The sequence below is a fragment of the Stigmatopora argus genome, chromosome 10 (genome assembly GCF_051989625.1).
Source record: "Stigmatopora argus isolate UIUO_Sarg chromosome 10, RoL_Sarg_1.0, whole genome shotgun sequence".
NCBI classification, from domain to species: Eukaryota; Metazoa; Chordata; class Actinopteri; order Syngnathiformes; family Syngnathidae; genus Stigmatopora; species Stigmatopora argus.
In genome coordinates, this window is record NC_135396.1 from 6,303,537 (window position 1) to 6,330,904 (window position 27,368).

At 36.8% G+C, this 27,368-nt stretch overlaps 1 protein-coding gene across 8 annotated transcripts in view; it reads left to right on the plus strand.

Moving 5' to 3' along the window:
• Nucleotides 1–27,368, plus strand: part of kirrel3b (kirre like nephrin family adhesion molecule 3b) — a 141,604-nt gene that overhangs the window by 25,586 nt on the left and 88,650 nt on the right. For all 8 annotated transcript variants that reach the window (XM_077611142.1, XM_077611143.1, XM_077611147.1 and 5 more), the window contains exons 2-5: nucleotides 15,253–15,321; nucleotides 25,087–25,165; nucleotides 26,332–26,681; nucleotides 26,804–26,869. In XM_077611142.1, coding sequence (XP_077467268.1) covers nucleotides 26,827–26,869 — 43 coding nt within the window. In that variant the 5' untranslated portion in view covers nucleotides 15,253–15,321; nucleotides 25,087–25,165; nucleotides 26,332–26,681; nucleotides 26,804–26,826. The remainder of the gene's footprint in view (nucleotides 1–15,252; nucleotides 15,322–25,086; nucleotides 25,166–26,331; nucleotides 26,682–26,803; nucleotides 26,870–27,368) is intronic.

The window sequence follows — 27,368 nt, forward strand, 5'->3', positions numbered from 1 at the left end:
ATTCACAAGTAAAAAAGACTGACTTGTTGTTTTGAAAATACAGTCCAGTTTGTATTGTCAGTTGAGAGCAAATGCATTCATTTAAGTGACTCAACATTTAATGGATCACCATTGGAAAATGTTTTTTTGACACTGTCACACTTGTATTGGTTGTATAGACTCAAGAGATTTAGTGGTCTTCTCTTTTCTTAAACTACAACACTTATATTAGAAATAGACAGTTTTCTCTGCAACTCTTTGAGAAAGTTTGAAATGGGTTAGCACAGTATATTCAAACATCATGCCTACCCTACCTAACCCCATCAAACAATGCTGATGTGGACTAAAAAGCTGACTTCTTACTTCCCCTGTAAGCTCTCTCCATGTAAGCATTTGTTAAGAGTGGCAATAAATATCTTTAATTTTCACAGATATGTAAAGAAATAATAACACACTTTTGGCATAAATTCAAAAATATATGGATACTTATTTTTCACAGTGAAAATTTCAAAATTTTGAGCTTCTACCAACTGGTGTATTATTCACCTCTACAGTAATGCAAATAATACTTTGGCAATTGCCAATTCTGTTAATTTCATCTTGGGCATGCAGTGCTATTGGGTGGTATTAAAAAATAGTGAAATTTAAATGACACAGCTGAATCCTCTCCACTTTGGCATAAATCTTCAAATTGTCAATCCTCACTCTTTAAACACACACAGCATCATCCTTTAGAAAACGTCACTGACAATGAGCAAAACAAATACACATACAAGCTGTACTCGTTAAACATGAAATAGACTGTCGGTGTGGGAAAAACATGAAGATTTTTTTCAACTATCTTTTGGAATATTAAAATACTCCTCACAATATTGGAAGCAGCTCCCTCTTCTCATGCTCTCTTGACAGAAACTATAATGGCTCTGTGATTTCTATAGATTTTCTTTGCCATCCACATCAAAGAGCAGGGTTATGTTTGCAACACAAACACATGACATTTGTGCAAGGATGTCTGACACTCATTTGAGGCTCAGGCTCCTCAAAGTCTGTTTTCCTTTTTGTGGAAGCAGTTTGTTTCTTTGTTGGTTTGAAGCTTGTCTCAACAGGGCTGAAGTGCCTTCTGCAACATAGCCGTAGCATGTGTTGACAAATCACACAATGCAGCGTACACCTGCATGTGAGAGATTAGACTCTTCAAACCACAGCAAACTCCTGAATGGTGACAGCAGGTAGGCAAAAGGAGAAATCATTATTCCAATAATGAGACCTAGAAACAACAATATGTTGCTAGTCACTATCTGTACACAGATGTGACCTTCACGTAAGTGTTTCTAAATAGCAATAGCATCATGTATTATTCAGTTTGACAGGCTATTTCAAATTGTAAAGGTGCTGTCATCAGCATCAGATTTTATATATTCTAATTTGTCATGTTCGCTATTCACACAATAGAAGAAATCACACAATCCAATGCACTTATTGTATGAGAGTTTTGACAGTGAGTATTGGACCGGCTTTGACAGTATGTTTGCTTTATGCTTTATGTCAACATATTTTGTAGGTGTAGTAGAATTCTTACGCAACTGTTCTTCTCAACTGCATTCACCTTGGGCACCGTATCTCTCTATTGTAAATTTTACAGACATGAAAATAATAATTATAATTAAAATGTAACAGAAAAGATGTATAATGTCAGAAGGGTGTTGGGAAGCTGTCTCAACGGCCGTTCTCCTTGCAAGAAAAAAATCCAAAAGACTGTCTTTTCCTATTTGTTTGTGCATGAATTTAATAGCAAACCTGACATTCTGACCTCAAGTGTGCTGCAATGTGCCCTGTGATTGGCTAGAAACCAATTCAAGGTGTACCCCATCTAGGGGGCTGGGATAGGCACCAGCATCCTTCGCGAACCTTGTGAGGATAAGCAGTATGGAAGATGAATGAATGAATAGTCCAGGTTGCATGTTGAATTTATCAGCCTTTATATGGTTGGGAGGGGAGAGGTCTCCAATATTTAAATAAAATGGTTTTGATAATTAACTGTTTTTATTTCTCACTTACTATATTTAATTGACATTATAGCAGTAAAATGTACTACTATTCAAACCAGTCACCCTAAAACAGATACCCAGGGATCAAACTTTTCCTTTTTGTGGTTTATTTACAAGTCTTCCCATTATTTTAGATTGCTGACCATGTGAAACACACTCACAAGAAGACTTGACTATAGAGAATACTTGATTGCCTCTTGTCAGTAACCTTTGCATAAGAAGCAACATCTGTCAAAAGGTGATGCTCCCTTCATTAGAAGATCTACAGAAGACTAATAACCGCTGGTGCAAGAAAAGGCCAAGAGTTTTGTTGAAAAAGCTGTAGTCTTACAGTAAGGGAATGACAGGGAGCGGGAAAGAAATAGAAGTTTTGGAAAGGATTTATACATGGAAAAGATTAGAAACCATATCGGGCTTATCGTGCAGCCACCATACTTGGGAGTTGAATGTAGCAGCTGTCAAATTTGAAACACACAAAAGCAGTAATCCTACAGTAAACAGAACGTTGGGTTTAAATGCAGCAAAATCTACAGAGACTGTATAAGGCAGCGAGTAAGTATCCAAGGGCAAATAATCTAACAAGCAGTTTGTTTAGCAATGATCTTTCCGTACATACATACAGCTGACTGTTAACACTGATAGAGAAGCATCACCCATATGGGGAGTGGGTGAAAGTGATAGATAGCGAAGATGCTGCCAAATTCCCCAATTATGACTGCTTTTGTGTTGTCATGAAACTCTGCGCTGACATAGCTGTACAAGGTTCCACTGTAGAAATTAGGATAGTGTGCTGCCCCTGTTGCTTTGAACTAGCTAGAGCTACTTCTTGACTTTTTGTAATCTAACTAAATGTGCATGAGAGTAGAGAAAATTGACCATTTCTGGATCAATAAAGTTTGAGAGGAGGAGACTTTCCTTTGAAAAAAATTCTGTAGTTTAAACCAGCAAGATTTGGCATCAGATATAGTCTGGCAGGCATTTAGATGAACAATAATCTCGCCACTCCGAAAACATCAGGACACTTCCGTGACAATGCATTACTGTTGATCGCCAATACTGGTATCAATGTGGAAGTTGAGTAGACTAAAATAGATAATGCCACTCAACATCTACCCAACTTCAAATAATATGACAGTCAACAATACTCCACGACGTGTCTGTCTAACTAAAACTGGTCTGAAATTGTGTAGTCTGAATAATTAGAGAAACATGTTTTCAATACCTACCCTGGCATAACCTACCAAATGAAAAGCCTGCTTTATGCCACAGGGACAATATTCATATGCACATTCTTAATGTACAGGTACAATAATAATTAGTGAGACTGAAAAAAGTACCTACCAAAAGAGGATGAATTGAAGTGTTTTGCTCAGGCAATACAATTCGGGTTGACTGAGTATGTATGCTCCAAGGCTTCCAAAGCAATGTTTTTGAAAGACATATTTGTGGGACTAATGGGGCTGTAGTGCGGTGGTGTCAAAACAGCCCCAAGGTATGTTGCTGTGTAGTTGTTCCTGATTACTGAACAGGTCATTTATATATGCATACTCAGCAGCGCATTTGATACCCCTTTCTGCTTCTTTAGCCTGCACGCTGTTGAAACCAGCATTCTGCTGTTTGGTATGCAACACACACATTCTCTCCTTCCGGGCATCATCAGTAGAGGCTGAAGTCTGATGAGCGAAAAGAGAGCATGGAGAAGAGAAAGAGCAATAAAATGAAAAGGGTGGAGGGGAAGGGGACTTCACTCAGTGAACCAGAAATGAAGCACATCATTTCCCAAAGATGTCAATGTTTTTACCAATGGGTTTTGATTTGATTAGCCACAGCTCAAAGGCTACATCTTGACCTCACAATGAAACAATTTGGCCATCACCTGTTGAAGAATTTCATCCACCAAATGTCCTTTCAACTCCTGGGGTGGTAAACAATTTTTTTAAGGTATCTGTTTTAGTCAGTACTGTAGCTCAAATGAATAATCCTTTATCTGTCTTTCTCCCCATATAAAAGATATCCAGGAAAGAAAGCCAGAATCATTTGGCATTTCTTTAGCAAAGGCCTTAACTATGTATTAAATCATGCCTGGCACATAATTCTCATCTCCTTTGCTGTGTATTTGGCTGCTCGACAACATAATTATGTCTGGGGATGCAGCTCTGGGCAGAGTTTAGATATAAACTATAATGGGGGAAAAACAGAGGTGAATACAATGTTATTTTGTAGTTATAGCATGGCTCAAAAGTCCAAAATATCATAGTTTTACACCAAACAAACAAATAAAAATAGAATAACTTGTGGTATTTCAAAATTAGAGTGAATTAAATTAGAAAATCGATGATTAAGAAAGAGAAAAACATGATGGGCACTCACTCAGAAAAAAATGTTTGTTATTTCTTGCTCGCCCATCTATCTTATTTATCTGCAAAATATTTGTTCTTGGACTCTCTTCATGCTTAAATACAGCAAAGCCTTTAATAATCTGTCATCTCAGAGAGTTGCCCCTTTAGTCTTCGTAATCCGGAGGGGTCAGTAGGCAACTGGCTGGCTGTTTTTTTTCTTCTTCTCCATCTCCCCAGTGATTCACAGTATATGTCAGATGGTCATGAGTTTAGTCTCCATTTTGTCACCAATCTTACTCCAAAAGACTCAGTGGGCCATGCATAACAAGGATAATGAGAGGGCTAATAGTAGGCTATTAAAGTAAAAAATGCAGTTAGACCTTTACTTTTGACTGTCTGAAAATCTGGCTCTGCACAGCAATCGAGGCCTGTAATGTTTGGCTCCATCTTTTCCTCCAACACTGTGCAATGTGCTTTATGCTCTGTCTTCTAAAAGTTCTCAGTAATCAGTTCTGGACTAGGCTCCATCTCACACTATAATTGTTACTTAGCAATAGAGCTGTGACCAAATAAATGTTTGTGAAGACAAGAGATACAAACTTATTGAGAGCAACTTCCTCAACTAGATCCGCCAGTAATATATCATTTTTGGAGCTATGAACTGGCTATCGTGAAACCAGGAATTGGTTAGTATTTGAGACATCACATTGTTTTCTTTTATAAACCATTGTGTGCACTCAGTGCAGTTTTTAAACTTTTAAGATTGTTGCGACAGCTTGCTTGACTTTGTGAACTCTGGGACAAGAATATTCAATATATTATTATAAATAAATAAATTAATATTAGCACTTGTTTACCTTGAAATGTTATATAAGAGGTGAAAATGCACTTTTGATATTTTTTGTGTTTAAAACACAATGACTGCAATTTTTTTCCTAACCCTTTTCTTAAGAAATGACACTTGTTTTGACATTTTTGCACCAACCGTAAAATATGTGATGAATGACTTGTAAGATTTAGCATCCGACCATGTGAGCAGACATGAATTCAGACATGGATCTTAGATATTGCAGTGCTTTCTCAATTTAGAACCAGAGTTATGATGGTTCCAAATGTAAGGTTGTCTCCAGGGATGTCCAAGCCAATGCTCAATCTAATAAGGGAGAGACAAGTGAGGAGCAGAGCAGGATATTGTTCCTTCAGGCTATTTAGTCTGCTTTATAAATAATCTACTTGTGGGGGAGTTGACTTCCTTATGGTATGCGTCAAACCAAGGGAAAGCAAAAGCTTTGTTTTTTTTGTTCGTCTTAATGTTATACATTTGTGAAAAATGGTGGCCTCACGGAATCCTAATGTGAATAATTATCATGGATGTCTTAGAACTATGATGACAGCGAAATTAATCTTTAGACACCAAAATTGACAAACCTCATATGCTGCCATTGTAGAATGAATCTGACGTCAGTTATACCCAAGCTTCTTTGTGCTAGAGATAACTTACGCAAAGTTTGTTTAGAGGAAACCGGAGCATCAATGTTTCTCAAATTAGTGGGTTGAAAAGCCAGAGGAAGACTTGTTGTGATTTAAACTGTGTTGATTAGGTTGATCTAAAAGATATAAGAAATAATGTGAGTTTCCTTAGAAAATAACGAAAGATCAGGATTGTTTGGAATTAAAGAAAATTCCAAATAAATGCCCGGAGAACATTCTCTATACCATTGATGTTGTGTAGCTCATGCAGGAGGGTACCTTTTTATTGCTACAACTCTACAGTCTCCAATAAAGATTGTGCCTTGGGCATTTTATTTTCTTTTTCATGCTGAGAAAGTGCAGGCATATTTAGCCCTGTGTGATACTCTCAATAGTTGCTTCTTTCTTGCTTGTATTCAGTCACACATGGCTCACCTCACCACACCAGCAGTAATGCACCTTTCACAAGTCAAACACACTTTCACAAGACCGTACAGAAGAAAAAACATATCACCAGACATTTTTCTAAAGGTGCTTGCAGGTTTTCTGTTGTTCAATGTTGCACACATATAAAGGTTAGGTCACCCGATAGTAATTAGTCAACGTTAGATTTTCCCAACTGACATTAGAAACTTACTTTAGAAATGGATCATACACAAGTCTAAAAAAAGATTTACCTCACAAAACCAAATAAACCAGGTTTATATTGATGTAATATACTGTAACAAATAGGTTTTCCTAATATCATCAGAAACGTGGGGTAAGTTGGTAGTGTCACAAATGTGTAGATTAGTTACACGTATTTATATTTTTGCTTAATAGATACTGAATGTCTTGCTTTTATAATTCTCCAGAGAAAGACTATCAGAATAATAATAAACCAATTTAAGAGCACATTGGGGATTTTAAACATAAAATACATTAATGGAAGATGACACACATTTTCTATGAAACGTCGCATGCTCAGGTTTAAGTATGAGCTAAAGAATGATCTGTGAACAACACAAATTTAAAAAAAATGATGGCTCACAAATGACGAATTTAAATTTAAGACTTATTACGCAGAAAAAAAAAATGCAATGTATTTGCTTCTGTTCCAACTGTCTTTCATACAATAAATGTATCAGGATTACACAGACAGTATTCATATTATTACTAAGAGACCATAATGAACAACACCTCCTGGAAAGGGAATATTTTGAAAATAATGATAATATGAAAGAAATATATGTGGTGAGTCAACAATCGGCCAAACCAGAAGGTGGGGGCTTCGCTAGTGTCTTATAACTTGCAGGCCATCAGAAGAGGGTTGCTGAGAGATATGTTTGAAGACTCCAACACTATTATAGATCCGTGTACAATTTTACATTAGTTTGAGACCTTAGCCCAACCCCGCCCCTTTATGCCCACAAATTAGCCCCCTTGGGGCCCGGGTGCAGACTGGAAAAGCTGTGTACGTCATCATAGCACAAAGCATCCAATCAGGTTTTCCCTCTTGTCAAAACACGCAATTAGTCAAGTTTGTCAGCAGTGCTTTCCTTTTTCCGTAGATTTTTCCAATTAGCGGTGAGTCTAATGTGTCACTTGTACCCATCTTTCTTCATGAGTTACTTTCCTATGTGATCTGTTGTTTTTTTATTGTTTTTTTTGTCTTGTTCTCATTTGCAGTTGTTTTTTCATAGTTCGTTATCATTTTTTAAAATGATTTGCCAATGTGTTTTACTCTGTAATGCCATGGATTTGTATTTAAAAAAAGCAATTGACAATCAATTTTCAACTTCCCATAAAGAAATTTTCTTCTATAGGGTCAAAAACCTAGATGATAACTTGTCCAATTGTAAGTTTCTTCAGAAAACAGTATTGTTCATGGATGATCGCCCCTCACACAAAAGCCAGTGGAAATGTGTTCGCGCATCCTCCTGAGATGAGTCATTCTGATGCCTTGTGACAGCCCTCATTCCACGAGTGAGAGAGGCTAAGCAGGAGGGCAGGTTTGCCCCAAACACACGCTTCAGGGCAGACTCCATCTGGCCCAAATAAGAACAAGTGAAGCGAGGTTAAAAATAACCAACGGGGAAGGTATGGCAGCAGCACAAGGCAGGGGAGATGAAAGCATGCACGCATGGTAGGAGGCTGCCATTGAGGCATAACTGTACAGCTCTCAGAAGGCCAAACAAGCTGTATTGATTTGTTTTCTTACTTTTGTTTTCTTTCTTTTTTTGACAGAATTCGAATGAAAACAATCCTCACTGTTAAATCTATGGGGGAAAGAAATATATAGCACATGGTGATTGAGTTGGTAACCTACACAGCTATACACAAACCTTTCAGAATGTTTGTGACTCATTTTCCGTTCTCTTCGATCGGGCAGACAATGGCACCAAGTTGCGTATGAATGGCATTTTCACAAGCGGGATCAGTTAATTAATTTGTCATTTTAGAAGGCTGAAACGGGTTTAACCATGATGGACATTTTAGTTGCAAGTTAAAATATTGCCTTTTACGTTAAGTTGATTTCATTGCCACTGAAATAATTAGTAATTGTTATAAAAGCATGAAAACTACGTGCCTTAAATGAACAGTAATGAGAATATAAAGGTTGGTGAGCCGCAATAATAGAAGTCAGAACATGCATCCCATTATTTTATTGTATTAAAAGAATTTTAAAAAAATTACTGTATACTTTTGGGCTTTGACATCTGTTCTTTTTCTCATCACCAGCCTATTTATTAGGTTTAGGGGAAATGAGACAGAATTTAATTTCTCAGATTTGCTTTGTATTTTCACATTTCAATTGAGATATTTATGATATTATATAATACTAAATTAAAGTAAGGATTTAGCATTCTCTTATTCTCGTTCTCTCTCAGTCATTACTTACACTCTGAAATTACATTTTAGTTTGTCCTTACTCTACTCTGTCAGTCTTGCATGTCTTGGAGCATGCTCATGGCATGATCGGCTAATGGTGTGGAATGCCAGAGCCCAAGGTGAGTAAAATACATATGTGCTGTTTTAATCATTTTTCACCCTTCAGGGGTCTTAGATTTATTCCTACAGTTTTGTCAATGCTGAAGTGAAAGATAACACATTATCTCTAAGTTTAGGTAAGACTCGTGTTGGACATCTTGCGAGCTCAATCTGAACAAATTCAAGCCAGTTACTTCGTGGATATTGGCAATAGCAGTGTGGAATAGTATATGTATATGAACCTGAGAACTGTGAGGTGGAGGATTTTAATAGCCATGCCTGTAACATTCAGAATTTTTTTATGTGTCTACTAGAAAATATATATATATTTTTAATGTTATGACTGTTTGATCTTATCTTGAGGCAATGACATACAAATCTCACAACATGGCTAGGGGTTGACAGGCATTGCCATTTAATAAAAACAAAACAAAAAGAAAAAGAAAAATATAGAGCTCCCTGGAGAAATGTTATCGCTTATTGAGAAAGTGTTGGGGTGAGGTCCGATGTGCGTGACACATTGAAGCTCGTCGTCTAAAGTCACTTTGAAATGTTTTTACTCATAATACAGCCGACAGTGTGACATTTTCCAGCCATTCCCTGTTCTCGTGCAAAGTTCATACTGATTCATACATATTTGAGAGGCAGCCTCAGGCTACAACTCACCTCTTCTGGCCATCAGAACACAAGGCAAAAGTAAAGGAATATATATTTAGTATTTATATATATATATATATATATATATATATATATATATATATATATATATATATATTTATTTATTTATATATATTTATTTATATATATTTATTTATATATATATATATATATATATATATATATATGTATATATATATATATATGTATATGTATATGTATATATATGTGTTCCTATGACTTTTAGCTTACGTTTAACCTGTTACTACTACTGATACTGATTGGTAGTACAATTAAAGAGGACTATGGCCTCACAGCAATTTCCTTATATACGTTTAATTTATTTATTATTTGTTTACTTTTATATTTTCTACTCAACAGCAGAACCATCAAGAGCTACTTTCTGGTAGTTGCTCACGGTTTAGTATCACAATCGTGTTTGTTTATGCAGCCTTCAATCCCCAAAGCGTCTCAAAGGGCTTTACAGGCCCATAGTTAACAGAGATTAAAGACACTCCTAAGGTTGAATACGTCTGATTTGACTGGCTGTTAATCCCCAATAAAGTCACTCCTATATGTTATTATTGCAACTGATTATTTCTGAGTTTGGGAGGATGGTTATGCAAAGAGGGCGGCCCGATGGAGCGAGTGGTTAGCTCGTCGGCCTCACAGCCTTTGGTTTCAAATCCAGGTCACGTCCACCTGTGTGGAGTTTGTATGTTCTCCCCGGGCCTGCGTGGGTTTCCTCCGGGTACTCCGGTCTCTTCCCACCTTCTAAAAACATGCATCATAGGCTAATTGGACACTCAAAATTGCCCCTAGGTATGGTAGTTAGTGTGCATGGTTGTCTGTCTCCTTGTGCTTTGCGATCGGCTCACCACCGATTCAGGGTGTTGTCCCCTGGTCAGCTGGGATAGGCTCCAGCACCCCCCGTTACCCTGATGAGAATAGAGCAGTTCAGAAAATGAGATGAGATGAGGTGAGATGAGGCTTTTTTTCATATTAGAATCCAAACTTCTTTTTTTTTAGATGTCAAGAAAAAATATGAAAAAAAGAAAGAAAAAAAAAGATTGCAGTGAATAATCATAACTATTTTATTCCTTATTTTAAATTAATTATACGATGCATAGCTCAAAACAGTGTTGATTACTTCCTTTCACTGGCACATAATGTCACTCACATTTCCACGATTTGTCACTACCTATCCTAAGTATGATCTATTTTTGACTGATCATGACTTAATGGGATGATTCCTTTATCTCATGGAAAAAAGATGAATAAAAAGATTAATAATAGATCACAGGATAGGAGTTCTTTGAGAAGTTATCTTTAATCTGCTGCAGAGATGAGAGGGTGGAGAAAATATGTTTTTGTTTAATGGGACTCAATTTCCTATAAATGAATGGCTCATGACTATACTCCCAATGTAGTTCTCTGGTATGTGTTTCTTTGGAATCCCAGTTCATAACCCAGCAGGCCTTTTGAGAGTACGCTTAAGGGAGTGCCCATTTCCCCTCCCTCATTGCTTCTATTTATCTCACAAGGCTGGTATGCCCTGCCAGTTTTTTTTTTCTAAACACACAGTGCCCTTAGCTTTATCTGCTTAATTGGCTCTCCTCCCATCAGCAAGGTAGCACTTTGTAATTGGCTTCCCCTTAGCCATCCGATTGATGCCATTGTTCAGGTACCTGCTGTGTCACTATGAATAACCCTCTCTTAAGCACAAATTCCCAGACAGAAGGCTCACCCCATGAGTTGTCTCTGGACCAATGTCCCAAATCTACCTGCTGTATGTTTGTGTCAAAACAACCACAGTGTTCTGAAAAAGTGCCTCTCCTGCCAAGATAAGACTAGTGGTGCAGTCTTGGTGTATGGTCATTCATTCATTTTTTCTTCCTTGCCAACAGCATTACCAGAACTTCCTAAAGTGTTCAAACTTGAGGGATCCTGATTGGGAGACTGTTGTGCCTTTGAATTGCCACTAGCTTACCTAACTAATGGCCAATAAAGGATGGTTGTGAGAAAAGCCACTGGCTCAACTTTATGAGTCAGATGGATGAGACATATTTGAAAAGATCACATGGATTGATGTTTTTTAAGGTTCTGTCTCCTAAAAAGTAGTCAGTTGTCACCCAGATGACTGCCACTTTGGCCCCGGGTGAGTCTGTTTCCTGTCAGTATGTAATGAGCCCCAATGTGGGTGAACTCCCTGTTCCCTGAGCCCTGGCCTGTCTGAACTAATGATCTTCTGAATAAATCTGTGTTGGTAGTCTACCACCCGCACAACGCCTTTCTCCTTTTTAAATCTACTTCCTCCTTCTTTTCATCGATATATGTCAACTGTCCTTTATATTTTCTGACCCTGGCTTATTGTTCAAAATTGTAAAGGTCAAACACATTTCTTTCCAGAATTCAGGTTAAACTTTATTTTCTTTGGATTACTAATATATAATTTCTCACACAAAATAATCATAATGGAATTTAATTTCTCAGTTAGTCATTTTTACTGTAATTTCAAATGTGTTACGCAAGGCTGTATTTTTTTTCCGTATTTAATACCTCCCATCTGAAGCTATCCAAAATGCCCCAAATAAATAAGAGCACATAGAAACCCTGTTTTTGGTGGTCTTTTTAGTTTTTTTTGCCAACACAAATCATGCCGCTGCACATGTCAAACAGCTTTGCACTTGAACAAGCATAACTAACAATACTGTTTTGTCCTTGCACACATGCACAGCTCAAGTCACAGTCAGGTGGGCAAAAAACATAGCCCAGCGGATGAGTGGTTAGCGCGTTGGCCTCACAGTGGGAGTCCTGGATTCAAGTCCAGGTCGGTCCACCTGTGTGGAGTTTGCTTGTTCTCCCCGGGCCTGTGGACTGTGAAGGAAAACATAGTATAGGTCGTGGCGGCAACACAAAGTGAGCTTCAAATGTGAGCTGGAAAACATTATGGATGATGCTACCTGCAATCTGTCTTTTCTTTTCACCCCGTGCAACCTTTGTGAGGATATGCAGTATGGAAAATGAATGAGGAAAATATGCACTACTTTGCCAAAGTAATAAAAGTGATGAATATTTTTTTCCATTACATTACCTGAGATTCATTTTATATAGATGAACTCAAATTAACATTGGGCACCATTGTGGTATTATAATTGGTGCACATTATCATTTTTTTTAATCAGTTTTCCTAGCAAAGGCTAGACATATTAGAAAATCATCATCAGCTAGATGGGGAGACGTGGAAACGCTTTGATAAGTACTTGTAGCTGCAAGTGCGGATGGTCGTTTGTCTCTGTGTGCCCTACGACTGACTGGCGACCAGTCTAGGGCGTCGTCTGCCTTTCGCCCATAGACAGCTGGGTCAGGCTCCACCAACCCCCTCAACCCTTTCAAGGATGGAAGGTATGGAAGATGAATGATGAATAGTACTTGTAGCTACTTCTCAAATACGCAAATATGGAGCCAAAAGTTTTGATTTATTTGTCTCAGTCTGCATAATTTTAATGGTGATATGTGACTAATCAAATTATGAGGGAGTTGCCAGTAATTTAAATGGGAAATAAAAGCACATCCAATACCATTTGGAGGATTTGGAGCAGCCTTTAAGATGTGCGTCAGATAATGGTCCAATCAATCCAGCATGTCGTGTAAGATACAGCATGAATTAGGCGCGGGTGGCAAGCTATTGAGCTCTTCCAAAGATAAAATGTAGCCCTGGGCTAAGAGCAGTTACTTTTACAGTGTGGTCAGCATTGTTGTTCCTCATAGATTGCCTTTCCAAGGTGGCTGACCTCTGAGCAAATGATGCTAGTCAAAGAATTGGCTGTCATCAAGTTCTGTGGCTTTACCCACAGATTGCCGACCTCTGAAAAAAGTTATCATTCAGCTTGGAGGAATCAATCGGCAGATATCGTTATTTTCTCTCCACTGTGTTTGCCGAGCCTGTTTTGTGATTGAATTATTGTAATGGTTTGCAACTCAAAACCTATATTTTACAATTAAGTTCACCCCTCCAGAATTATTACAACCACATCATTGGCAAAGACAGAAGACTACAGCGAGTCCAAACCCAAATAGTCTAGCCCGTCCATGCATACGTGCAACACAGATGGCTTTAAACCCCTCGAGCAACACACAATTTATTCAAAACTCCAACAGAACAATTTCAGATAGTCTGTCAGATTTCCAGATTCAGTAGTCACCAGACCATCTGAGACGAATACTGAGACCATTTACCATTAAGATAAGGACCTCCTCATTTCTAGGCTTGACCACTGAACCAAAGCATAAATCTTCCAATCTATGACCAGTACTCAGCAACCAAGTCACACCCAGTGTGGATAAAATCCATTTTAGTTTTCGCATGAAAGTCTCCATTGAACATGAGGCTTTATCATTCAATCATCTAAAAAAAAAGATTTTTTCCCCATCAGTCACATAAAATAACGTAGGCCAATGGTAAAATTTAAATTTGGATGAACTGATATGGGAAAAGTTAATAAAAATATAAATTGATAATTTCAGCTTTTGAAAATGTAATATTTCCATTCAGGGTGACTGTTGCCGTCTGCAGGTCAGATAACAGCACAATCTCAGGATGTGCTGCATGGAGAATTTTAAATCTTATTGTCTTTATTGGCTGGAATAGTTTTAATTTGCCAAATGTGAGTTTGGTGTAGGTAGGATAGGAAGTACACCCACCAGGTAAAGTCACCATAACTTTTCTATCAATTGCAAAGGCTTAAAGATGCTACACACAATGAACAAATAGTTGTTTACATCAGCACATGAGTAAATGTGAAATGCTGCAATCTCAGTTGACTGACTAGTTGAAGAGAATTTCTTGGCATTGACTCATTCCACTCAACTACCACTTGTCCTATCCTTTTCCTCGACACTCCACCCACAGCCAAAAGTACCTTTCTTGCTGCTGTTGCTACTTACACATTCTTACTTGCTATATTTGTGATTGTGCCCACTGAAGTGTTAAAAGTCATCATCTGGGCCAGTGGATCTGGAAATAGGGTTCTAGTTGAGGTCAGCCTGAGACAAGTCTTGAGAGCTTGCCTGGCCAAAAGTACAGGGGCAATGAGTTCTAACCTGCGTGAGACAGAAGTCTTGGCTTCCTATTTTTTTAAGAATTCAATGAGTGAAGTCGATTTGGTTCTATAACACAACAGTGATATGAGTCTCAAAAGATTGTATACTGTCTGAAAATGTTAATGCTTCAATGATTTTGAAAGGTGCAGACATGAATCAATAAAGCTATTTTGATTCACCCAAAATAGGCTTTTCAGAAGTACACAACAATCTTAAAATGCAAAAGACTTTTATAGTAACATTACTTAATAGTTATTGTGCAGTAATCATTTCTCATTCATTTGTTCAGATGTGTGAAACAAACAAAATGTCCTTAAACATGTTTTTGGTAACAATATGTAGCTATTGAAACATTCTGCTAGATCTTGGAAATATACCGTTATTTGAATTGCGTGTATATAGTTTCCCAACGTGTAAATTGAGTCACATTATAGAGATTTCTTGTTTTCCTCCTGGGATACTTAATGTAGTTAGGGTTTCAGTTTCTTGGTGTTTGGTTCATTTCATGTTTTTTTTTCCTCAGAGTTTGTAGTTCCTGTGATCATCATTCGATTTCACCTGTTGTGTTGTGCCTGATCCTTGTGTTTCGAAGAATCGGATGCCTTTCATGCCTCACACCTGTTGTTCATTGTCTTGTTTCTCGCTGTCTGTCTATTTAAGCGTTTATTTGCTTTGGTATTTTTCAGATGGTTATCCACGTTACATCACGTCATTGCCCATGCCAGTAGTGTAACATCCAAGCTTTGTTCCTCGAAGTAAGTTTCTTTTGAAATCCGGTCTTTTGTTTGCCTTTGGTGCTTTGTTGTGTATTTTGATTTTGGCACAGTGCTATTAAAACAATTGGAGTTATCTACTGCCTGGCTTACGTGGTTCACAGGAGTTGTGGTGGTCCACTGCTCATCCTCAAACCATAAAATGTATATTATATTACTATGATCTCAACTTCTATTGTAAATGTAATACCAAGAGGGCATCAATTTGTTGGTTAAACATGTTTCAAAACTACATATTCTCTGAAACAGCTTTCCTGCTCAATAAAATGGAAAATAATAAATAATAGCTAGTAATAGCAATCAATGCATGTTAAATCCTTGTAACCTACTTAAATATAGCATTCTATTTAGTGCATATATTATACATGAGTTTGAGCTGGGAAATGTATTCCTATTAATTAATTTTAAATTTCAAATGCGTAGGGAGGGAATTTTAGGCCACCAACTATTCTTATTATGCACATGGCAGTGCATGCTGAATATATTTTTGTCCTATGCTAATTTATCAGTAATAGTCAACGCCACACACCACCACAGTAATTCCAGTTTCCATATGAATGTGCCCTTATTGTAACAATTTCTATTTCCATCCTGTCAGCAACTCTTCGCAGAAATAATATGCTTTTAAAGAAAGTGCCCTCATTCACTCATTAAAATATACTTGTACGTATATTATTTTTGGGGAGCCAAAAGTTGGTGGAATATTTAGGTTATAACTCCTGATTATATTTTATTTCCTGCTACAAATTTTTAACCCAGCCAACAGTGATTTGATCCTCATCTTAAAATAAATCACTTCAGCCATTAGTAACAATATTTTTTTATTAAAATACAGTATACAGAACTTGAACCCAAACTAAGTAGTAAAAGTTGATGATGCTATGCAAACTGGTTTGCACATAAAGCCTAACGTGTGCATGCATTGTTTATGATTGCATGGTGTCCAAAGATTTTACAATAAAGTTGTGTACAAATCAAACACAGCAACTTAATTAATGATCGGAAGTTTATTTGTTGCCGAGACAAGAGCCAGCCAAGCTTTCTTGCTGCTCCCATTCTTTATGCAAAGTAACCTGTAAGCTCATACACATCTTCTCGTTTTAAAGGACAATTTTTGGGGACCATGCTGATGAAAAGGAAAATATAAAGTAAGGAAAATTGATGCATGTGGTATTCAACCATACTTTCATAGAAGAGATTTTGAGGAATATGGTTGTCTCTCTCCTTGTTTCTTTGGTTCAGATGTGCAATATAATTCTCTCTATGCTTCTCTACTTTGACACTAGAAAACATACATAGATGAAGGGGGTTTTGGAAATAACTTAGTGGGACCTGCTACCATGGAGTGTACTGTGATGCTTTTAGATTAGCAGACATTGTTCACCTCAGCACCTCAGGGAAAACAGTGTTACCTGCTGGTCTTTTGCATGGCAAGCACAGCATGCATGGGCCAAGAAAATAATTTAACCACGGGAAGTGATTGAGTAAGCAAAGTCACTGGTGCCAGATGGCAATAAGGGGGTGAAAATCAAATACTAAAAGCCTGGGGTCATGGTTAAGTGGAATGTTGGATAAAGTAGAGAAGGCAAATAAACGTCACATAGTGATTAACAAATTCTGAGAAGCTCACCACTACTACTTTCTCCATCTAAGAGATTTCAGGCCAGTTTGAAAAAGAGTTTGTAATTGCCTGTCAAAAGTAACATATTTAGTAAAAAAGAGACTGTTTAAACAGCTACCATTTAAACACTTGTCCCTTATACTTAAGGTCATTATATTCAGGACCGGCGGCAGACTCACAGTTCTGGGCTCGTGGGTTCGATTCCATACCGTACAACTATACTCATTCATTTCATTTGATCTCAATTACTATTTGTGGGTACCTAGAAAATATGACCAATGTCTGCTAATTACCTTTTGTATTATGCTGAACAGCTCTTATAGCAAGGTATGTTGATAAAGTCATCTATTGTACAGAATCATAATTACCTTGTTTACATCGGAGGGGTGGAGCATTAGTCTGTTTTATATGGTGTAGCGCTTTGGAAAAGAAATGAAGAATGGTCTGAGTTTCATTCAACAATTTGGCCCTTTCTGCCTACATGAGACCCCTGAGGAGGTGATCCAATACGCCTGTGTGTCAAAGATAAAAGGCTGCTCGCCACATCCCCAGAGCTGAGGGAACTTGGCACTGAGCACACTGCCAGTTTGCTCATGTAACCGAGCCCACCACTGACACTGAGGAGTTTGCAGAGCTGGGAGATTAGCGTGTAAAAGGTAAGATTTTCAGTGATAGCAGCAATGGCAAAAAAAATTGCGTAAGGCAATGGAATTTTCCATTTACAGACCACAAAACAACATTATTGTCTAGAGAGAGCTTGCCATTGATTGAATGCAGAACTTATACTGCATTTAGGGTAAACGGTGTTCTCAGAAGAAAAAAAACCTGCAGAGTTAAGATGAAAATCTTCTTTTGATTAATTTTGTTGCTAAAAATGCTCCAACTTGAATTTAATCTTTAATGTCCCAAGGTCAAATTGTACTCTCACCATCCATCAATTTTCACCACCGCTTATCCGGTTCAAGGTAACAGGGTGCTATTACATCTGCTAAATACTTAAATTGGTATCTTTTCAGTTTTACTGTTCCGGTGTTTTATTGTTAATTTTGGGAGTATTTTGTTGTCACTTATGTTTTGGCTTTCAATTAAGCAAGTAGTAATCAAAAAGAAAATGTCTAATGTTTATTATTGAGGTTCAATACAAGTTCTTTAGTATTTAAAGCAACATAGTGATAATATCCCATCAACAGATGACACTGTGCCATAAGGGTCACAACAAACATTATCTGAGTCTTGATAAACACTCAGATTGTTCACACGAAGTGCTTTTGAAAGATGCTATCTTTCAAAATTTTCTTGGAACTCACCTGAAACTTATTATTTAAAATCAGTGTAATTGCTCTCCAAAGAACAAACATTTTATTTTTTCAAAGCAAATGCCAGTCACTTGGATCAGCAGCATTCTCTCTCCCTCCCTCTGTTTTGATCTCTCCCCCTCTGTCTCTATCTCTCTCTCTCTCTCCTTCCTTGTCATCCCACTCTCTTCAAGCTGTGGTTAATTAAAATTGAAAAGGATTTGCAGTCAGTAATTCCAGTCATTTGCTGGAAGTTCATTAAAAAGCATGAATCATATAAGAAACATGTTCTGTTCTCATAATTTTTTTTAATATTACTTTTTAAGCAACCTGGTAGATTAGCATAAAGCGAAACATGGATGTACTGAAAGACATCTCCGAGACATGGATTTTCACTAAATTACCATTTTCTAATTCACAAAACGACCTTGACATGTTTACCAATGTCAAGGTTTTTATTTCATATTATTATACATTTGCTCGCAACAAAGTTTTAAATTGGCCTTTGTAATAAAAAATGCTTTACTCACCCTCAGCCAGGACACCTCGGAATACTGAGAACCTGCTCTAAGCACTGTACCTGTGCCCCTCCACTTTCATAATTATCTTCTTTATAAATTAATGCAAAGAGTTCAGGATACCTATCTGGATGTTATATGATACAATATATAGAATCAATACTCTGTACTTTTTATGTGCTATAATCTGCTGTGCACACACATTCCTATGCTCTGATTGCTTGCAGTGATAGCTTCCAAATAGGTCAAACAAAACTTCAGTAAATGTAATGGTGTAAAATCATCGCTTGTTGACAGGCCAGGACACAACATTTAAGTACCTAAAAATCAATAGTCTTCTTGTGAAAGCTCCTTTGAGAGTATTGGTGTCGTAAACAATGCCCATTATTGGATTGATATGAATGCAGGGGTTGTATAAAACCCCCAATGGGGATGACAAGCTTGATTAATGAATCTTCATGAGCACACAATTTTCCAGAATTTTTTTTCAAGAAATGTAAAAAATAGGAATGCTCGAGCATGTATGTCCAAACCGCTCCTCAAGCAGTGGGTGCAGATTTTCATTCCAACTGATGAAGGACACACTTTCCCCATTCTGATGTCTTAAAATTGTAATCGGTTGGAAGTCATCATGTGCTGCTTGTTTCAGAAGAAACCTCATTGGTTAAACTGTCAGTGCCGGATCCGTCGGAACAAAAATATGCTCCCAATGCGGCCCTTTGTGGAATAGTTTGGACACCCCCTGTTTTAGAGACAGTTGAATAGCATATGAAGACAATTAGTATCTCTTTGTAGAATTAATTGGTAACGTGAAGGGATTTTGTGAAATAAACATGCCACATTACGGACTTGCAATGATTCCGCATCGCTTGGAATTTGACAACAGTGTGCGATGGCGCGACAGCTGATAACAGCAGTCAGGCAGCTTTGAGTCAACAACAAAACCCGGGGAGTTTTTATGTGAATCCTGACAACAGACAGGAAGACTGGCTTTCAGAGAAAGCTTGGCGATGAAACAGTTTGACGCACATTGACATGGGAAATAAAATAGTCAATGATTTTGCAACAAAAGGGTAAAATCCTGAGATTACATTCAAAGATTCATTTTTGAACAACCACGATCTTTCAGTAAATTAAATTGAATGCCTTTATTATCATTATACAAGTATAATGAGATTTAAAGGTTCACAAAGTACACATATAAATAACCAATAAATAAGCAATAAATTAAAAAAGTACTTAACTTAAATAAGTAGTCAACATAAATGAGTAGTCAACATAATTAGTCAACATAGATATTTAGTCAATCTATTGCCATTTTGTGAATAATTGCAAAATGAATTGTCAAGTATAGTTCAGTAAAATAGCAAAACTGCCTGCAGACCTGCCACCTTTATTTTAATTCCTTATTTGGTTTCTTTTATATTACTCCACTGATAAGTGCTCTAAATGCTCAGCTGCTCTTGTGGAAGTCGTGTGTTTGATTCCCACTCTTAGGTTGCATATGGAATTGTATTGACAAAGAAAGCCTACGTGCCAAATCTCTCATACAGCTTCGCTGCAGAGACTCCTGAAGGAAAAAGCCAAAAGAGATTGAGTAGCTTTGTGTCACGACATGATAGTCTACAGTTTCCAAATCCAATATTTAACCATGATGTTTGAAGTTTTGTATGCTCTCCTTATATAAATGTGAATTTTCTCCAGCCATATTGCAGTTTTATTGCCATATCAAAAGCTTTGCTAATGCTTCATTAGAATAATTCACAGTCAAATGTATGCCCACCATGGATCTTGAACCTATCTTCATGATTCCCTATTATCAAAACCAAAAATAACACACTATTTATTATCCTGTTGGTGAGAGCGGCTTCATTTGCACAACAGAGGCCTCAATCGTCATCCCGGCAATAATTTTGTTTTGATTTATGTGCAGTGAGCAGTGTTAGGAGTGCATTTTCACACTTCTGCTCCCTTTTGTCTCTATTAATGTTGATATGGAATGTGATGAAACACGGATGTTAATCCACACTTATTTTTTTATGCAGATCTGCTCATTCATTATGTAAGATCAAAAACTAATGGTTGTTCTATAAAAACTGCATTTAATGGTTTGGCATAGATTTCTGGCAAAGCATCTAATTGTCTGTGTATGAATTTGTAATGAAGGATCAACAATAATAGCCAAGCAGATTAGTAATCCATTGTAAAGTGAACCTTAATGAAAAACAAAATGATTGTAGGAAAAACAACCATCGATGCTCAAAGTTGCACCAATGGGAAATTTGGTGTGTTCAATCAATCTACCATGCATGTTTTGGGGGATTTGGAGGGAAACCGGAGTACCCAGAGAAAACCACTTTAGACACAGTAAAAACATTCACCGAGGGAGGCTGGAGATATGGATCGGATATGGAAGCCTTGAGGTTAGAGCCATGAGGCGCCGTGAAAGAGAATTACACATCATGCAACTAGCTAGTGGTCATTTAATTAACAATCTGTTCAATATTGTGGTTGCATTTATATCTGTGAAGAATTGCCCTACGCATACCAAAAGGCTTTCCTCGTCCTACTATTGCGTATTTACCCTTTCAGCGTGTATTATTAGTCACATCACATTGAATCAATCAATAAAAAATAAGATATCAATATAAACAGGGTGGGGAAAAAAACTGGGAGCTTTTAGAAATTAAGTAAACCTGTGATGTGATGGGAAAAATATTTTCTTCATAGTAAATTAAACATTTTAACCATGCCATTTGTGGAAAAATGATGGCCTTTCCACAAGTTTAAAATGGTGTCTTTCTGTACGAATGTATTCTTGAAATCTGCTGTTGAGATTCCTCAATGACCGTTGCAACATATCAGCCTTAATTCAGTGTTTACTTGTTCAGGGTTGCTGTCTTGCAGTGCTGTCACTTGCTCATGTCTGCCAGTACACACGTTTTGTTGTCTAACGCTGTGTTCATAGAAACTATCAATCCGATGTCTGAAATTGTTCATTAATTGCCAAGCTTTTGAAGATAGTAGCTCTTCTGTTGATTAAAAACATGGTAGAGTTGACTTCACATTATATTTTTGTGTGCACCCTTGTTTTACATTTAATTAAATGGTAAACGTGTTTGGACTCAATTGTGCTGGCAGAATGTGATTGCCTTACAGCTTGACAGTTTATGATTGGCCGCAAAAGTGATTATCAAGGTGGACTCTGTGACCCATGAGTTTTTGATGTGGCTGTTGTGAAATGATGTATTATATTAAATGATATTCTCTCTCATTGTTTAGATAAAGTCTTTGTTGATGCTATGGCTGTGAAAATCACATTTTCAAAGTAAAATGAAAGAATTTCTCTGGCAGGTGTGAACAATCATGTTATGAGATGGTGGGTATGTGTGTCACACCTTAACCTCGTTTTCCAGTAAATCTATCTTTTGTTTGTACTGCTTCCCGGAATGAAGTCTCTGAGCCAAGATGATTTAAATATGAAGTATGTGCACAGGAAGAGTCCAATGTTGTGCTATTTCCAAAGCACATGCATTGGATTTCCTTTAAGAAAATGAATCATGGAACCTTTTTAATACATTCAGTACAGATCATTTATTTATTTATTTAAACTGCAATACTTATCTAGTGTGAAATTGATTATTAAAAGCTAAGCCTATATTTTTTTCCAGTGGTACTTTAAATGAGAAAAGGGTTACGCCATCAATGCATGAATGTATTAACCACAGAAAATACCCAGCTGTTTTGCTTTAAAGTACAATAAAGCTTGCAAACATAACAGTTTTATGATCCCTTAATGTAATTAAATATGCAAGAAAAAAATAGACGGACAAATTCTTGGTCTCCAGCCAAGCGCTTCCATTAACAAGTGGGAGGTAATGCCTTAAATTGGAAAGCAATAACATTTTATTTGTTTAACTGATATTTGATGTTACTTCAAAATAGCTGCACAAAATGTCAAATATATTGCACGTGACCTCTGCCCTTTAAATGTCAGCTGTTAACATACTTTTCAAGTAATAAAGATGCATTAAATTTCTGAACCGCTTTATCTTCACTAGGGTTGCGGAATGTTTTTATTGTCATTATACAAGTCTAATGAGATTTAAAGCTTTTACCACGTAGTGCACAAATAACAACAAACCAATAAATAAATAGTCAATACATAAGAAATGAAAATAAATAACCAGTATATCAATGTTTGCGGGCACCGTTGACAATTTTTGGGCAAATTGTTTGTTATTAATAGTACAGTAGCTATTGGATGTTTCCAATTTTCCATTTATTTTTTCAAAATTCATTTTTTTCTTGCAGATCTTTTCAATCTGGCAGCAACCCAGTTTGAAAAGGGTCAAATAGCAAAGCGTAAAGAGGTTTGTGTGCATGGCCAAATTTGTAAATGCTGACGGAACAGCATTTCAGAAAGTTAAGAGCGAAGTTTTTCATCAGTGAGTGATGGAGGAGTTGTTGCAGTCTTTAAAAAGAGCTTTACTAGTTTTGGAAAGTGCAGAGTATAATGTCATCTGTAAGATACAGTTTCACAGTTTCAGAATTTGATGACCGATAGTCAAAAGCGATGATATCCAAGCAAAAATGTGGCGACCGTTACTCTTCAAAGAGCATCTTTAATTTGTAAAGAAATATGGCTTAAAAGTATAACAACTGTAGGAGGAGCATTGGACCTAATTATTTCTCATTATATGGGCCATCTTCTGTTTTCCCATGACGACCTCTGAGCCCCGCTGCCCTGCTGCATATTTAATTAAGAAGGCAACAAAAAAATTCTCTTAGTTTGACCTGAGATAGAGGAGGTTAATCATTGTCACGGATAGAAACAAACTTCAGGAGCGCCCCTCTTTATAGATTGCATTTTGCATGACAATACATCATAGGTCACTATTTTTTTCAGAAATGTTTTTTTTACGCAAATGAATGATTCCCTACTCTCAGCAATAAAAAGAAAATAAAGGCACTTGAGTGCTGAGTGACATTTCAATTAGCCCCCTGTCCTCCAACACTAATAATCAGATTGTAAGGCATGCAAAGGACAAGGCAAGCCATTAAATTATCTTTAGAAACCCTCAAGATTTAAAATGAGCTGTAGATTTTGCTTGTATTGCCTGACAGCAAGACGGGCTAACCCCTATCATCCGTTTACCCATCCCCAGATGAAATGGACACTATCTTGCTGTAATTGCTAAAGAAAACTGATTTACCAGTGTCGGGAATACTTTATATGCCATTTAATTCCACTATTCAATTGCAAGACTCCACATCCATTCTGTTTATGGCTATTCAGAGTGATGTTACTATTGAGTAGATAACAATATTACGATGGCTCTAACCCTGCTATTAGACAAGGGAAGCTACGTATCTTTATAATTGTGTTGACACTCAAATGGAACTTGATATGAGCTTGTCCTAGTTTAAAAGCAGGGCTTCAGAAGCAAATATTTAATAACTGGACAAAATTTAATTACAATGAACAATTAAAAGTCAACCACTGTTATCGCTGCTCAACTTCAAATTAGTTTATGTTTCAGAACTATTTTCGGGAACTGAACTTCAATGGATATAGAAAAAAAATCTGTTCTAAAATGGATGTGTGCAATATTTCAAGTACTAATAATAACAATAATAATAATAATAATAATTGATTTTATAACTTAAAAATTAGCAATCTTGTTTTAAGGGTTATTTTAAATAATGGTTGTTTAATCCTGATGGGTGCAATATATAGTAAGTATATACATCATGCTCCAAAAATATCTTTATTAAGTCAGAACTGTTTGAAATCAGGGCCAACTGTTTTGCATCTGTAGGGAATAGAGTGCCTGATAAAGATGGAGTGAATGTGCTTCCTTGAGAGACATCTGGCTTATTTGCGAACATCAAAACACAAATTGAGGCTAACACATTTCTGCACACTCAACACACATGTCTACAAATCACAGTGATTCATATGTTTTCTTCGAGATCCAAACAAACAAATGTACTGGCCCAGGAGAGATAAACAAATGTGTCACATTCCATTTAAGTCAAAACTCTCCACATGTCCATCATATAAATGTGTTAATTTTCAAAATAATCTCAACAGGAAATGTGCTGAATTTGACATTTTAAATTAAACAAAAGTTGATTACAGTCTTATTTTTTCATTATCATTACCATATTGATATTGATCTATATTCATTCTGGGAGAATTCAACTAAAACCATTTCATTGAGGTTTCAAGCAACCAAGGTCACTTTCAAACCCAATCTAATTAATATAGTAAGTCAAGGGATACTGTGTTTTCTGCTGTGCTTTGCAGAAGGTGATCCTTGAGCTTTGACCTGCATCCCTGAGAAAATTCTGAACAAACAAGATGTATTGCCCTTTCTCCCACCAATGTGAGCTGCTTTACAGGAGGTTAATTTGATGTTGATGTCCATTATTGAATTATATCAGCCATAATTACAATTGAAGATTGAAATGTTCAGGTAGGTGGTGCGTTTAAATACTATATTTCTAGAATGACTTCTTTGGAAACAGAACGGTGACCTAGTGGTTACATGTCTGCCACTCAGTTATTATATATATATATATATATAGGGTTCTGGGGGTGTTGGTAATTCATTGTAAATTATGAATGGAATGAATTTGAAAAATAAATCTATATAATTAGAGGCTTCAAAATTAATTAAGTAAATTAGGTTAATCACATTTTAATCACTTTAAAATATTTGTGCCAAAAGCAAATAATATTTAATTGAAATTATGTAAGTGGATGACTTAATCAAATAATAACCACAGACTTAAATGTTGTGAAAACTGGATAGTGTTTAGTTGCATTTCAATCCAAAGAAATATAGCACAATAAAAATCTAACATCCTATGCAAAAATGTATCTGTGCATCCATCCGTCCATCGACCTGGCTTCTTAATTTTCTGCTTTTACTTCTAATTATTTTTAATTGGCATCCATGTTGGTAATGGCAACTGGTCTTTCTTCATTAACAGTGGCATTTGTAATGGCCAACATGATACAGGCTGCATCGCCCCCATGACTCTTGTGAGGAGAAGCGAAACAGAAAATGAGTGCATGAATATTTTATCAGCAATATTGATCTTTAGTTTACATAATTTAAAAATAGAAATGTGTATCATATATACAGTAAATGGCATTTCTTGTCGGAATTTGCTAAAAGCATTATGCAAATGTCCAATACAACTTCATTCATCATTGTATACCTACAATGCTTAAAGAATGACAAAATAATAATAATAACATCATTTTATGCTAAATGTGTGATGTTCACAAATGTTCTTCCCTGTAACACCACCACAATCTACATTGAACAATTAATTGGGACCGTTTTAGCCTTGAATGCCAATGTGATCTTTATCATTTGTCTAGGAAACCAAACTCCCCCCTGTGAAATCGTAGTAATAAAAAAGAAAATAATCCAAAAAGGAGACAAAGGTCTGTCTGGGAAAAGGGGTTAATGCTGCCAAGCCACTTGTATTCTGATTCTAATCAGAGCTAATTTTTCTCCCACGGTTGCTCCGTTGCCAGAGTGAGGACAAGCACCTCGCTCCGAGGAGAGGGGCCAAGAGAGGGAGGAGCCTTGCAGCTTCATCCCCATTGAGTGTTGGGAGTTGTTGAGCAAGCGAGGGAGAGAGAGAGAGAGAGCATGTGATGGAGAGAGACGGGGAGAGTGAGGGCTGATGAGCTGGAGTATGGACGGCTAGCGAGTACCGAGACGCGCGTTCAAGGCAGAGAAGATAGTGAAAGAGCAAGGAGCTCCTGTCAGGAGAAGAGCATGCAAGTCCGAGCTCTCCGCCAGCAACTCTGAAGATTCACACACAGGACAAAGACAGAAGCAAGACGACCGGCGAAGGACTGAAGACACTCTATTTCCTCTGGTAATAGGACACTTTCAAAGGGATGGCTATTTCAGCATCCATCCCCTCAGTAGAACAGAGGACCACTATGTTCTTACTTTTGCCGGCAAACTTCACACACCCCCACTGTTTTGTTGTTATAGGTTTTGGCTTTTCACACTCAGTCATGATTCCTCGAGTAGTCCTGCTCATGTGGATCTTCGGACATGGTAGGATTTCCCACATATTTTAAGTTGTTTGTTTGTTTGATATTGTGATGCTGGGTGACTTATTGGAAGACACATACTATTTATTTATATATATATATATATATATATATATATATATATATATATATATACACATATATATATACATATATATATATATATACATATATATATATATATATATATATACATATATATATATATACATATATATATATATATATATATATATATATATATATATATATATTTTTTTTTTTTTAAAGGAACTTACTTTTTATTTTCCTTGATTGAGCAAACAATTGTCTGTGCTTTTCTCCATCAGTCTGTCATAGCACTCAAAGCTGATAAGTTAAATACTCTCTTTGTGAGCTTGGTATTCCTGTCACACACACTGACACGCACATCACCCCCACCACCACCACCACCACCACCGCACACGCACACACAAACATAAAGCCCTCTAACACCAGTCCAGTCAAGCGTTTACTCTTGAGCC